Genomic DNA, 15,818 nt, shown 5'->3' with positions numbered 1-15,818 from the left:
AAGGAACAAATAGATCTTGTGGTGTATTTTTGTTGCAATATTTCAAGCTTTATTGATGTGAACTTATATTTGGGTTTTGTTGTGTCCTTTTCTTTGGCTAAAGTCAAAGAACATGTTGCAGAAGCCTGGGAAACACAATAGATATAGGAGAAAAATCTTCAGCAAAGGTTGCACTTACTACCACGCGGCCGGGAAAACAACCAAGTGTTCTTCCTCCTTGAGAAACCATGGCAGTATGGCTTAGCAACGAGCTGTGAAGGGGGAGAGGCGGTGCAGGTAGGCAGTAGCACGCGCGTGGCAGCCATGGCACCGCCAGCCGCCGCGACGGCGATAGCGGCACGACGAGACTGATAAGGACGAGGACGAGGACGAGGATGTAGTGAGGTAGAGAATGCAGCAAAAGGCAGATTTTTTAGGACGTAGCGAGGTAAGTTTCCGATATAACTCACCATGCACACCATACGGAATGCACGGTATCACAACAGTTTTTTTAGGCAGGTATCGCAACAAGTTTTGACCCAATCCCTTTTTTTTCGGGGAGAGAGACCTCCTCGAGTGCATCAAAACCCTCACCTTGCAGCTCCATAAAATTCCCCCGGCGGCGAAGAAGGGCTTTCCTCCAAGCCGAGGAAGCATTGCGATCTGCGAGGTGAGCTTTTATCTCCAGAGATCCCGGTCTTCTCGCCGTTTCCTCTTCGGACCCATGGGAAAGTTTGGTCCTTTGTGGTAGCATGTGCTGCGATCGTGTGTGCACCTGCACCGAGGGGAAGAATGAAGGAAGGAAGAAAAGGGGAGACAATTTGAGAATCCTGTAGTGTCTCACGATCTTAGGGTTCATGTTCTTTCCCGAGGATTAGAGGGCTTTCAGGTTTTCGCAATGCAAGTTCTAGGATTTCTTGATAAGAGGGTAAAGTGCGTATTACCTCTCGGTCTCTTTTTTCTGGCGAGTTTTCTTACTACGTGGTAATTATTTGGCTGAGATCCGCGATGCCTTTTGAAGATTCTGAAGTTCTTGTTCTATGCAAGATTTCTTTAAGTTCCTAACTCTGCAGTCTGCGTTGTTTGCTTACGGCATGGCGACTGATCGAATCTCACTTGCAGAGGATTCCTGGGAGACCAAGTGGCAGAGGATTCCATGGGCAACTCTTGCGTCACTGGTGCTTGTAAGGATTTTTCTTGAGCGTCTTTCGCTTGTTGCTTGAATTATTGTGCTAGAATGTTGTTTGCTACTTCACCATAGTGCTGTAATGCTGTTGGTCGATTTGTATTTTGGATTCAGGTCGCTCCTTCTATGAACACAATTTAGATGAAATTGGGATAATTCCTTGTATACACAAAAGTAGGATAAAATTGGACCTTAATTATGCACGCTTTCATTGCAGTCAATTTTTGGTTCGATGCCCAGGAGAAAAAAAGAGCAGCTTGGTCATATTGATGCAGATACCGCCAACGGGCTATGATTATGTGTGATCCATGCTTAAAGTATGTACAAAGTGAATAATGACATGTATTCTGTCATATTGTTTGGAAGGTGTACAGTGGTAATATAACTATCACACTAGTGCAAAGAAAGAAAATGCTAGAACGTTGCTTGTAAGGATTTTTATTTCTTTTGTGCTTCTTCTGCTTGTTGCTCGCATTACTGTGCTAGAACATTGTTCATCATAGTGTTGTTGGACTGATAATACACTAAGGCTGCGCTAACGGATCATCTTGTTGCCTTTTCATCTTGCAGTATTTGGATTTTTCTTCTGTATTACAGTAGTAATTTAGCTGTTATTTTGATCTTTCATACTGTTCTCCCTATCACTGTTTCAGGCCGATCAAACCCAGGGTGGAACCGGTCCAACGTGACACTTTCTTCTCCAGCAGAGCAGACAACCTTCAAGTGGAGCATTGACGGCTGCTCCTCCCTTCTTGACAAGGGTGAAGGATGGACATACTCCAGAGTGTTTTAGGAGCTGCTCTTTTTGACTCGTTTGTTGCATCGCTTAGTTCCTACAACTACAACTGTTCAATATCAACTTGGTTCATATCCTGCCTAAAATTTGTAATGGCTTCAGAAGCCTAGAAAACAATGAAATGTTTGCTTTTGACTCTCCCCCAGCATATAGCGGCCTGTTAGAGTTTCTGTAAGAACCTATCGAACGAGAGAACATGGATGGCCAGCGAGCATCCGTCTCATGAACAGATCCTTAGTGCTCTCTGTCTTGACTTGTTTGCAGGTACTTGCAACTGAATCCAATGCACAGAAAGACCGGCGATGAAGAGTCTGTCTCTCTCAGGCTTGAGCTGTCGCAAAGTTCAGTGAAACCCGACACTGTCGTAGAGGCGTGTTTCAAGTTCTTGATATATGACCAGTCCTATGGAAAGCACAGTAAACATCAAGGTAAAGTAGCAAATTACACCTGATAGAAATAGTTGGAATGTTTTACACACATTGACTCAAAATTTTCCTGGTTAAACTGTCAGCTATAACTTGCAACCTTTATTTGTTCTTTTCTCAGAGATTATTTGTATTTTCATTAACGAGTATTTCATTTTCCGGCCATTATTTGTGAAGAAAATAAAGTACTTTATGCTTTGAATACTTTTTGTGCAGTTAGCCACAATTTCCAGACTGCAAACACAAGCTCTGGGATAGCATGCATGATTCCCCTCAAGACACTGAAGAAACAGTCCTCTGGATTCTTCGTCAACAACAGTTGTGTCTTTGGTTGCGAGTTCATGAAAGTTGTCACTGCAAAAGCGAACACGACATTGGAAATGCTCTTTGTCCAGAAGATGAACACCTTCAAGGAGACCAAAACTTACACTTGGGATATCGAGAACTTCTCTGCACTGAAGAACCCGGACTGCTCTCCAGAGTTCGAATTCGGTGGATACAGATGGTGATTTCATCTGAATTTTCTTACCTTCCAAGCTTGGTTTCATAAAAGCTACTGCAATTAATTTGGAATTTATCATTAATTAAAGACTAGTATAGTTGCCCTTTTTTCAAGAGAGAGACTGAGTTGTGCTCTTTTATACGCCATCGACTGAATTTGCAGGCCTTTTATGCTGTCCAATTTTGCAGGTTAATCAGTATCTATCCATCTGGTCTCAACAGCATCGTCAGCTTGCAATGCTTGACATATGACTGAATGCCACTAATTTCATCTGAATTTTCTTGCCATCCTAAGCATGGTTTTATAAAAGTTACTGCAGTGCACATGAAATGAAACTAACCACTAAAGACTATTATATAGTTGTATACATACACCATTAACTGAATTGTATGATGCTCTCCGATTTGCAGGCTTATCTGTATGTGTCCATCTAATGATGGGAACCACCTCTCCTTGTACCTGAACATGAAGCAGCCAAACGATCTCCCCAAAGACTCTGCGAACCTGATCGAACCCACCTTATCCATCAAAGACCAGGAAAGTGGCAAGCATTGGAAAATAACAGGTTCGCCTTTTAGCAGAAATTTGCTCAATGAGCAGGAGTCCGGATGTTAAATTATCATGAAGTCACATATTTTTCTTACCTTGTTTTGTTGGGAAATGCAGGCCGGTTCCAGGCCTCAAACAATTCTCCTAGCTGGGGATGGAGGAAGTTCATCTCGCTGGAGGATTTCAAGGATGCGTCAAATGGCTATCTGATCAAAAACAAGTGTCGCATTGAAGCTGAAATCGCGATCATTGGCTCCTCCAAGACGAACTAATGAGAAGTGTAATTCTAGCAGAAATCAGCTACATGAAGCCTTCTCTTTCACTGTGACACATTGAGAGTGCGTCTGCTTGTGTGAGGAAATCTGAATTTCTGAACAAATCAGCCCTTCAGGCTTCATTCTTCACCTGTTTTTCGCTTTTGGATGAGATCTTGATAGCTAAAATATGCCACTCAAGGTTTTTCCTTTTAGTTTATTCTAGTAATATACTTTGGATGAAATCTTAATCGCAAAAATATGCAACCGAATGACTTTGCAGCTGTTTTCTTTCGCAATCGAGCTTATTAACTATGTTTCTTTTTCTTTTCTGAACAACACAATTAGTCGCTACTCATACTAATGTGCTCAGTTACTGAAAGTTTGCATGCCAACGCTTAATTTGCTGGAACTCTGCAAAACTATTACACACCTACTCTAAAACGGTAATTTTAGCTTATCGACGTTACAAATTCACTTGGATGAAGGCTCACGGCATGCAAGGAAAGGGATTTTTATGAGAAATCAACAATGCAATGCTGCGTTCTCTTCAGGCAATTCACATTTTAGGCACAACTGCATGCCAACCTACCGAAAGATTGAGCACAACACAACTTCTCCAGCAATAGGAAAGACGGCTAAAATGCAAATGGACGACCGAACTTGACATGTCAGCAAACAGGAACAAGCACAATCAAACACCAATGCGAGCCAACCTCAAAACAAACCAACGCAAGAATTACTTAATCGGTAGTAGATATTAGCAGCAAATAAAGCTCCATAACAGGTCCATTAAAGTACTGATTTGTCTCAGTGCAAAACTCTTGATATAACTAGAACGATGATAACCGGCCTACTGAGGTGCAGGTTTCCGAGAAAAGCCATTCAACAGATGATGAATGGTGACGCCGTGCCAAGTAGACATCTCCATGGGCCATCAGAGCCAAAGAAACGTACAAAGCATGCCATCACCACCACCATCAGTCTCCATCAGCTTACTTGGATCTCTGCCTCATCTTTCGGCGCTTCCTCTTCAGCCTCCTCATGCGCTTCTTCTTCCACTGAAAATAGTGTAAATCAGGATGCATCAGCCACAAGAAATTACCAAAACACCGACAGGCCTTTACTTAAGAAGCAATAGTCAATAAAAGTGGGCAGAAATAAGAATGCAAGATATCTTAAACATCAAATAGAAAAATCCAAGTTAACATCCAGATGCAGTAAACAAAGACTTATCGACAAGGTCCCAACTCAAATTGCTAATGATTGGTGATTCAAGCCTGGCGGCATGAGGTAACTAATAAAATGGAATAAGCCAACAGCCAATGGAGGTAAAACAGACATTTAGTTACTCTGGACTTTGTGAATGGTTACTATGAACTGTGGTGGAATCAAACTAACAGAGTGAAATAATCTTTCACCGCAACATCCACAAACAAGTAAAGGCAATGGTTCAGCTACTGTTCAATAACCACTAGTAGTTTATCTAGTAAATAAGCAGGATTACACGATTAGATAACACAAAATTTTGTCAACAGGCTTCAAGGTCCAGATTTACATTGCTAATGTTAGGTGATTCAAGCCTGGTTACATTATAGGTAATAATAAAGTTGAACAAGCTAACAGCCAATGGAGGTAGCTAAACAGCAGATCAGTTACTCTGTACTATGTGAATGGTTACTATGAAATGTGGTGGACTCAAACTACGAGTGAAATAATCTATCACCACAACCACAATAAAGTAAAAACGATAGTGGTAGCTAGGGCTCAACACCCAACAATAGTTTATCTAAGGCACAACAAAAGGAACAAAGGACTAAAATCTATGGACATGACCATTCGCAAAGAACCATGACGGTTCGTTTGCCTAGAACACACAAATCCATCAACAAAGAACTAAAATCTATGAACATAACCCAATTACCAACGTCTGAGACGATCAGTCATCATCACATGCTGCCAGAACAAGAATTCAGTTCCTAATTGAAACGCACGAGGTAGGAGATGATCATCCATGGGGCTCATATCAAGTGTATGCGACAAGAAACCTTCACCGTGGCAGGGAAGAAGCCCACGAGGCGGCAACCAGGACGCGCGCGCCACTCGCCCCACCGCAGCGTCAGGACGACCGGCGCAGGCACGGAGCAGGACCATGGAACACGAGATACCAAGCCCGCACGGGCAAAGCAAACAGCCCTCAGACATCAGGCGAAGCCAGCCTCACGCTAGGCGGCACCTCGCGCCCCATCCCGTCCTGACGACACGAGCCCAGCAAGAACCGCTCGTCCCGCCGCCGCGAGAGGGGGGCACGCACGGCTAGATCCGCCGCCTCGGCAAGGGCTCACCCACAGAAAATTACGCCACTCGAGCCTCTCTCTTTGTAATCACAGCCCCAGGACGCGGACGAACCGAGCGAGAAGAAGGCACCACTCATGGCAAGGAGCTGCTACGCCGCACGGATCTGAGGAACGAGCTGGAGGTCTGACGGTTCGGGGGGTGGCAAGAGAAGGGAGGAGAGGGGGGAGGTACCTTGGCCCTCATGGTCGCCTCCTCGGGAGCTTTCCTCGGCGCTTCTCCTCCTCCTGCTGCGGCAGTGGCGGCGGGGTGGCGATGGGGGAGAGTGGGAAGTGGTGACGGCTGGTGATATATATAGGTGGGAGGGGAAGCGAACCCTAGGAGTGGCTTCGAGAATGTGGGCTTGGGTGGGCCGTGCTTCGAGAAAGCAAACCTAGCAAGCGCCGGAGTTTTTTTTATTTATATATATTTATTTTTCAATATTTATAAAAATACACATCTATTTTAAAATATTGCATCGCACATTAAAAGAGCGACTACCAGGTATCTTCTATCCAACAGATGATACCTTTATCATCGCATGAGACACACTAAAAAATGTATCGTGTCCTACACCTAAGCGGTGCATGCATCGTCACCTTTTGTTAATCATGCACGCATGCAACAGCCTATTTTTCAACATGCAACATCAACTTTTGTTAATCACGAGTAGGATACCTTTTTCCAGTGGATCCTAGTAGAACAATGTCGTTCTTTCAACAGGTGATATGTTGACGTGAACGTCATATCAATCAGGATATTTAATTTCTGACTGTTGACTCCATAAGGTGTTACCCGTTGTCATTTACTATTGTCTTTCTAACTGACGATGATAGTTTAAATATGCAATATTTTAAAATAAACATATATCTTTGTAAATATCAAAACATAAAAATATATAAATAAAAATTTTCGCAAGGGCCGGGTGTGTTGGGCTTCTCATCCTGCATCTGATCGTCCACAGTGAGTCTAAACTTCGAAAGCTAACATGAGCCTCTCTCGCTCTTCTCGCAAAAAGAAGAAAAAGAGAGAACAAAAATAAGAGCCCAATTTTTTTTAAAAAAAATATAGTATAGACTCCTTAAATTAAGAACTCTCTGGAAGACAAACAAATTATATAAAAATTATATCTAGGTCATTTACCCATCTTTTCCATCTCCGTTCTCCTCATCTATTGCATGTTCCACTAGACCGAAACAATGTAGAACGTCGAAGTAGAGATCAAATCCTACCACTCCAAATGTTGGAAGCACTGTATGATCTAGCATCTCAAAACCAAAACCGCTTCGCATATGAAACTTTGAAGGGGTATCGACAGTTGAACCGCCAAATGTGGTTGAGGAGGAAAAAAAATTCAACACCATCATCAATGGATCCAACAAAGATGACAATCTAAAAACATCTTCCGCTATCGCTGACGATGAGGAGGATGACTCGAAACAAAATCCTCCTAAGGGGACAGCAAAAACTCTCTCCTGTTCGGAAACAGAAAAGGCAAACATAAGGATCTTTCTACCTTGCCAGAGACATCGTGAGAGCCGATGCGATCGCGCGGGGAAAGCATGGAAGGACCAAGCACATATCAGTTGCCACATCGAAGTAGCAACCGAAAGAAAATTATTTGAATCCTAAACCTACCAAAGCTACTACTAGATCTATGCAGAGAGATGCCCACCTGAACATTTGTATTGCAAAAAAAAAAAAAAAAAAAAAAGGTCGCAAACGACAAGCGCCGGTGCAGCGGCACATTTTTTATCGTGGATTTCTTTGTGCCTAATTTACATAAAAGTGAGTTGCAGCAAGTCAGGAGTAGGTCGGTGAACCCACAGGGGACATACGCTCCTCGAGCATAGCTACCATTTCGACATGGTAGCTTTTATATTCCTACGAGACTTTGATCATTCGACTATTTTCTGACGAAGTTTCTACATTCCGGACATGACCCTTGCAGAATTTTGCCCCCATTGCCCCACTTAGCATCTTATTCTGCACTCTTAAAAAGGACAAAATAATACACCCTAGAACTGCCCACTTTCAACGCAGCATCAACCTTTTCCTTTCGGGCACATTCTCAACCTGATAAGCAACATTTGGTGCCAGTACACCAATGAGTTGTTTGGTTCGAGAAAACATCTCATCCAGACGACCAGACAGGATGATTCAATTTTCCGTGAGATTGACATCATTCTCATATTTATAATACTTAGATATGTGCTAAAGAGTAATGAGGTGATACTGCTGAAAAAAGAAAAGGTAATGTGGTGACAAAACATCCCATTCAACCCCTCAAACCAAATAAATGAATTGGATTCGAAGTTAGATCAGATGTTCCATCCCATTCCTCAGGCCAAATATCCTAGGTCAATATATACTTTCTTTTTAGGCAAAAGTTGAATTGTTCTGTAAGCAATCAGAGGAATTAACCATCATCACCACCAAAATGCAGTTACAATCATCTGGAGGCAAATCAAGATCTAGAAGATGCAAAGTAATATCATAATCCTATCCCAGCTTGAATTAAGAAATAAATGTGACAACAGTAATGATGGAACAAGGGAAAGATGGTGCATGAACCCCAGCAGGTTTCCCCACACTTGAGCTGCGGCTTTGTTTTACTATGGCGTTCTTCCTGGAGGAAAGTAAAAGGAAAGGGGGATTTACAAATGCCAGTCAACCATCCATGGGGATATATATTGCCTTGGCAATCATTTGCTGCTGTTCCCATTGCACTGGTGAACGAAACCGTTGCCATGGGCATTTCCATTTGCGTGGATCCCATTACTGCTGCTGCTGCTGCTGCCAACATCCTTGCGCTTCAGACTGGCCTTCTTTGCCCCCCATATACGAATTGTATGATCATCGCTTGCCGATGCGAGCATGTGTGGGTTTGCAGGATTCCAGCTTACGCAGTTGACTGTGCCGGAGTGACCAGGCAGAGTCTCAATGAGATCACCGGTGGCTCTATGCCATATATAGACCTGGAAATAAGAAAAATATTGCACATAATTACTTTAAGGGCACTTGCAGGAGACGGGAGAACAAATTTCTATTTTCCAACCGCTAGACACTGCAAAAGCCAAATCTTCCATTTTCCATAACTACTTTAAGATCTAACAAATTTTTACTGAAGCAATATGCAACGTAGCAAATTTCCCCCCTTTTCATATTACTACTGCCTATCAGATGTATGGACGCCATTACTACATGCCTCCATTAAATCCATTGAAGTAACAGTTCATAAGTAAAAGCACTTAATTTGGAAGACACTAATAATTCCAACCGATTAAACTCTACAGTTTATATTGACATCTCTTACCCTAAAAATAAATCAACTGCATATCGAATGTATTGAAGAAAACTGGTGGTAACTGGCATGCGCATAGACAGATATACAGATGCATATTAAATTATCATAAATCTGGATAACAGACCTAGACATAAGTGCCCCCTGAAACAAGGTTCAAGTTACCAAAAGAGTTCTAGATCTAGATCTCATGATGTTTTATCATATACAAAAGAAGAACGCAATGCATTCAGGATGGTCGAAATGACAACGTGGTCTCTACATTCTCCAGCAGATTTGACTAGTCAGATGACAAATGTAATTTGTCTACAATGGCATTTGTCCGGGAGCAGCGCAAATTAATAGAAATGGCACACAAAGAAAACAAAATTTAAGTGCATCCATAATATTAGTTATATAGCCATAGGTAGTCACAAAGCAATCATCATACCTGTGAATCTTCACTCCCACTAGCAATAAACGCCTGCTCAGATCCACCAAAACAAGACCTTATCACAAACCGGCTGCGCTTATGGCCACTGTACTGATTGACTCGAATAGGGCCATTCCTTATGTTCCACAAATGAATCTCCTCACTTGTAAGATTTACAAGCAAGAAATCACCATCTTCTGATAGAGAAAATGAAGTGATCGTATGATCCTCTTCAATTAGCCTCTCTTGTTTTGTCTCTCTATCAAATAAAAGAATTGTGCACTCCCTATTCATGCTTATTATAAGCTTTCCATCTTTTGCTACGGCAAAATCAGATGTTTTTGATGATCTCTGCCCTTTCCAGCAATCTACTTCTTTACCATCTAAATCCCAAATGCAAAAGTTTTGATCGGTTAGACCAGACAATATTTGCTTTCCATCTGGAAACCAAGCACACGATATTAAACCAAGGCCAGGCTTTTCATAAATATGAAGACATTTGCCAGACTCAACATCCCAGCGTCGGATGGTTTCTTCCATTCCACATGTGAGAAGCTGGCGATCATCAGGGCTCCACGCAACCATCATCACCGACTTCTCATGACCACACAACGTGTGCTTCGGTAATACCTCTCCATCTTCATCGACCTACGATATGAAAACAATATTGCATGAAGAGATAATCGAAAAAGTAAACTCCACGCATTGGTCAATAACAAAAGAGAAAACACAGACTCAAAGTAGAAATTAAAAGACAGCTTCCTTTATCAGTAACAAAAATACAGGATGGAAAATTTCTACCTGTATTGGAAACGACAAGGACTACACCCCAACCTGCACCCTTCTTTTCAATCCATAAATAATTATATGGTCAGAAATATCTAAACTTATTTGATGTCCAGCTGTTGCATACAAGATCTTAAGGGGTTTAAGCTTTGAAGATGACATGCTGAAATTGTTATTCTAGAAAAATGTTTAAAATTTTTGAGATGGGGTAGCCTAAAGTCCTCAACCATAAAAAACACAACAACATCCAGATCCACTAATTAAGCCGCACCTCATGTGCACAAGGACCAACTTTCATGGCTGTGGAATTGTAAGATGGGCTGAAATGTAACCGAATGGGGACATGACACTTTCATGTTCAACAAATAGCATAGAGAAGTGGCAGGATACAAGCTAGGGAGCAAACTTGACAAACGTCTACATTAAATTTCCTTTGTTTCCGAAGTAAATAGGATGCAAGTCTGCAGTAGGCTTTGAGGAAAATAATCGTATGAAATGGCAAAGTTCTGGCTTCTTTTTGAAAATAAAGAAGTATTTCAGAACTCAACGGAACGAAGTAAACACCAGGGAATGAAAAACATTAGTAAAATTGGGCAAGTTCAGTTCTTGACATGAGGTGCAGAATAAGAAACTAAGGGATAGGCCACTTCGTTTGTACACAGATCATGAGAAACAGAACACGTTAGAAGCATAGGTTCGCATGTTTACCTCCCATATGATTGCGGATTTATCATTTGATGCTGAAGCTAAATACTTCCCATTGTTTGAAAATTGGAGAAACCACACTTCATCATGGTGTGCATGCAAAACCTGCAACAGTTTTTTATTTGTAGATTAGAACCAGAAAAATTTAAGATATGCAGCTACCTGAAAAGATTAGTCTCTAACTTCAAGGCCGGTTTCAATTGAAAGCAAAGAATGACGTAATGCGAGTTTTGGTGTTTCTATTTTTGTTTTACTCAGAATGAATTATCTGTTTCTTAACGAAGAAAACTTAACCTCAGCTAATAGAATATTTTCATGAAGCACAAAGATAAGCAGCCCTCGGCTCTTGTCTAATCTTTTTCTCACAAAGATACCTCTATAGTAACCTGAATTATACAAATAACTATTTGGCAACAGAGGACGAGAAAAGGGGAGAAGCGGTAGGGGCTGAAGGAAATAGAGCGATATGGATGGACCAAGGGGAAGGAGGGGTGCGGCTGGAAGGAAGCTTAAGAGGTTACATGATATAAAGCTGGATCATGCCTTCAGATTCGCAAACTGCAACATGGAAGTTGGGACTTTCAATGCTTTCATTCAAATTGTTGTATTTCATAATCCAACATCCGCAGAACAAATATAGATTATGGTAGTCAAATACAAAAAAGAGAACCATTGAGCAGTATAATCTACAAGTGACGAAACAAGACAAGAATGAGTGGCTCAGCAGCGCAGCTCAGCAGTAGACATAGCACTAGTGCTTATGTGGGTGCATATGCACTCCGAGCAAGTAGACAACTTTGATTTAAAACAATATATTCAAACAAGCAAGGAAAGCAAAACTGAAGTATGCACCAGCATCGGTTTTTTACCTGTAGCGTGCGAGATGGTATCTGATCCTTCCCACAGTGATGATCAATGTAGAGTGACAACCCATCAATAGAATTATGGAAATAGCAAGCATCTCGTTGTACAGTAAGTGCTTGCTCAACTAAATTCTCTAACCTCCTCTCTGGTACCATAACAGTCGGAGGGAGCACCTTTTGCAATTCCTCCAGGAGCTTCAGCCGTGAACTAGAAGAATCAATGCCAAGCTTTGAAAAACCAAGGAACACCTGCTGTGGAGAACAAGAAATTATACAACTCGACAGTTCATGTACTCTTTTTCTATTGACACCAAGGGGTGTAATTTCACTTTGTAACGTCTTCATAGCACCCATGATGTTGTCATTTCTCAGAAGTTCGAAGAATTTCTGCTCCAATATCAAAAATGCAGCAGATTTCACAATGTTTTCATCCAGAAGGCCAATCTTATTCAAGGTAACCACTGCATTATCCCAATTCCCATCAATCACCTGCTTTCTGAAAAAATTCACCATAGGGGTATGCAAAGTTATCCCTGATTCTTCCTCCAAAACTGCTCCTGTTTTTTCATATCCAAGACTATACAGAGTTTTTGTGATTATCCTGACAAATTCCTCCCTCTTAATAACACCTTTAGAACCAACCATAACTTCTTTCCCTTGGGAAGGCAAAGGTCTAGCCATTGTACTTCCCAAAGGATTGGCAGATTTCGAGAAAGAGAAACAGTCAGGCAAACTTGTGGATTCTACTGAGGATGCTCTTGCGCGTTTTGAGGGTGGTTCATCATCTTCAAAACCTCCCATGAAATGCCAAAATCAGCCCATATATTTTTTACTTCAGGGAAGGTGATGTTATGCAAGCTCCAAATAAAATGTTCCAAAGAGTTACGCAGAACAAATGGAGGTTTCTGCAGAGAAGACCAAGTAAAGAGCGTGATTCACGGATTATCAAACAAGGCCAATGTTCTATCTCAACCTTTGTACAAATTGTAGTGCATACCCACCAGAAGAATTTGCATAAATACAATAAATAAACAGAACAAGGAATAATGCAAGGAACACATTGCAGTGAGCCAAAGTGACAAACCAACCCTACTGTACATAATACATACCACACGACAAGGCTTAACCACCACCACCACCAACAAAGCCTCCACTCCCAAGTTAGTTGGGGATAAATCATGTACTTAAATCTCAGAGATGGTACAGGTTGAACATTATGAACAAAAAAAACTTCATTGGCCCCGTTACAAATTTCATTCTGGGTTCTGACTGTATATCACTCCATAAGGAAGAAAAAACACTCATGTGCTACTCAACAAAGGGCACCATAGATTTTGGTCATTAATCTTTATATCTGAAGCTAGTAAGACTCTTTCCTGTCAAGATAGAATTATCAGATTGCTTTCAGCACATACTATAGACAAATCAAAAGCAGGGCAACAATTAGGCTGCGTAGTTCAAAGAAAAGCCATGACAACACTAGCTTCTGTCAGGCTTTACAAAAACTAAAAGAACATTGCTACAATGTGGCCAACCAACATCATAGAAGAAACCCCTGATGGGCAATGGTGATCACCTGCTATTACTTGATCCTAATAGTGACAACATGATCTGCTCTAGTCCAGTAAATCATACTTACAGAAATGTACAACGCTTGATATACCCTGGTAGATTCCAATCGGTGAAAGTTCTACAAGTTTCACACTGGCAACCTTCCTAGCAGCCAACAATTCTCTACCTATTCCATTTGCGACACCTATAGAGGGTAAAGTTCTACCAAGCACATTGACATATGGATGCATATAAGTTGCGTCAGGTTGTAATTTTAGGTCAAACAACAATTATACTGCCGAAGACATATCGTTTGGGTAATCCAAAATTTCTCCAACAAACAGCTCAATCCATTTTTTTTTTTTTTGCGCATATACTGCCGAGCAACATCCACAATTCTCTGTTGTCCTCGCAATGCTACTTTTCACGCATCATTCCTTCCACTCCACACGTTCCACACACACAGCACACATGGTTCCTCAACCAAATCATACCAAATGGATCGCCACAAAGTCATTAAAGGCAACAAGTAGAATCCTGTTAGCAATCTACTCCTGCAGTTATTACTGCTTAATCGATTACCAAGAACTAGCAACCTACTTATACCCCTGTGCAATCTACTCCCCACATCTCATAAGGAAACTCAGCAGACGGCGTCCTGATAGGAACCGATCATCGAATCTCCCCACCCAAAACCAGTTCTCGAGCAAGTTCATCTGTTCATCGCACGTAGACGCACCGACGCAACAGCAACCGCCGCACGCAAGTACCCAGACCCCCCCCCCCACCCCCAACAAGCCAGGCACCAAGCAGCAACAGGCAGAGCACGGGTTGGCGACCAGAAGGCCCTGACCTCCAGCCCGGGGGGCCCGATCCCCGCCGATTCGCCGAGAAACCCCGAGGAAAGCCCCGAATCGCGCGGAATCTCCGGGGAATCGCCCGCCCCGGCGGAGAGCAGGTGGCCCGACGGACGGATTGGGTGGGGAAAGCGGCGAGCGGCGAGGGGAAGGAAGGGGAGGGAGGGAGAGGGGTGGTGGTGTTTGGCTTGGGAGAGGGGAACCGACTGAATAGAAAAGGGCAGGCAGGCAGGGATGCAAAGAGGGACGGGACATTCACACAGCACCAAGAGAGAGAAACCAGGGTAGACTAGAGAGAGATTGAGATTGAGTTAGAGAGAGAAATGGTACCTTGTGGATCTCTCCTTCTGTTTCTCTCTCCTAATCTCGTGCTTTGTTATTGTTGTTTGAGCTTGTCTTGCAATTTGGGAGAATAAATAGGTTCATCACAATTTTAGGTGAAAAATGGCACCGACTTGATTAAAAAAGAAAAATAACACCGACAATGAGTTTCGAGAGTTAGAGTGCACGGATTATGCGAGTATGTGATCACACGGTAGAGTGCACGGATTATGCGAGAGGTAGAGTGCACGGTCGATCTCCGTCTACTGGGAGGCAACTCTAGGATTAAAATGGCAGCGACGACAAGTTTCGAGTGGTAGAGTACATGATCAGTTTTATAGTAGCTTGTGATTCTGGGTTTTGATTCTCATCTCTGAAAAGTAGAACTTAAAAACACTTTATTCTAGGTAAGACTATACACAAGACGATTTTGAAATTAGTTGTGTGCTTGGATGCTACTTTTGAGCATGGATTATATCTTCCTTTGCGGGGCAACATAGAATTTGGAGGTGTTTGGTTAGGATCAGGCTCCTAGATTCCCGTGTGAACCAGGAGTGGATTGTCAGCTTGTATGATATTTTGATTTGGAGATCTCCAAGCCGGCTATCGATGAAATCCAACTTCTTTACCCAATTCGGTTTCCACAGTACATCTTTGCGTCCTTTATCCATTTGTGTATTGTTTTGTTTGTGCTCTGGGTCGCCAAGCCAAAGTTTTGGCAATGCCAAATTCTTAGCAAAAAATCGATGTTGATCAAACCAAACTAAAATCGGGGCGGTTGTTTTGTGCCATTGGGTTGGCTTAGCTTGGTATGATCATTGCCATTTTTATTTTCATGACCAAAATCTGACTTCAAACACGCCAAGTTTTTGGGCTATAATCGAATTTGCTTGGGTACATAAGAGAATTGAGAAAATAAGTTAAAATATATCTTAGTTTATATATAATGAGTGATTGATAAGGTTATTGATTTGATTTGTCGAATTTTAGATTG

At 42.0% G+C, this 15,818-nt stretch overlaps 1 protein-coding gene, 1 long non-coding RNA gene and 1 pseudogene across 3 annotated transcripts; 1 reads left to right on the top strand and 2 right to left on the bottom strand.

Moving 5' to 3' along the window:
• The first annotated feature begins 199 nt into the window (after positions 1–199).
• On the top strand, positions 200–3,709 carry LOC133895982 (uncharacterized; annotated as a pseudogene).
• A 699-nt stretch (positions 3,710–4,408) lies between these two features.
• On the bottom strand, positions 4,409–6,402 carry LOC133895640 (uncharacterized). Its single transcript, XR_009905632.1, has 2 exons — positions 6,221–6,402; positions 4,409–4,752 (listed from the first exon to the last, which is right to left on the bottom strand). It is a non-coding gene; the product is annotated as an uncharacterized LOC133895640 (long non-coding RNA).
• Positions 6,403–8,367: 1,965 nt separating this feature from the next.
• Positions 8,368–14,753, bottom strand: LOC133894946 (WD repeat-containing protein 26 homolog). Of its 2 annotated transcripts, XM_062335145.1 has the most exons (5): positions 14,500–14,753; positions 12,102–13,000; positions 11,236–11,337; positions 9,760–10,389; positions 8,368–9,003 (listed from the first exon to the last, which is right to left on the bottom strand). In XM_062335145.1, exons 2-5 carry the CDS (start codon positions 12,894–12,896, stop codon positions 8,731–8,733), a joined length of 1,800 nt encoding a protein of 599 aa, XP_062191129.1. In that variant the 5' UTR covers positions 12,897–13,000; positions 14,500–14,753; the 3' UTR covers positions 8,368–8,730. The 2 variants fall into 2 exon arrangements, with proteins under 2 accessions (XP_062191129.1, XP_062191130.1); XM_062335146.1 differs by lacking the exon at positions 14,500–14,753 and having other exon boundaries at positions 12,102–13,198.
• Between the last annotated feature and the right edge of the window lie 1,065 nt (positions 14,754–15,818).

The sequence above is a fragment of the Phragmites australis genome, chromosome 16 (genome assembly GCF_958298935.1).
Source record: "Phragmites australis chromosome 16, lpPhrAust1.1, whole genome shotgun sequence".
Taxonomy (NCBI): domain Eukaryota; kingdom Viridiplantae; phylum Streptophyta; class Magnoliopsida; order Poales; family Poaceae; genus Phragmites; species Phragmites australis.
Note: the sequence above shows the minus strand (reverse complement) of the source record. Positions and strands in the feature narration are given on the sequence as shown.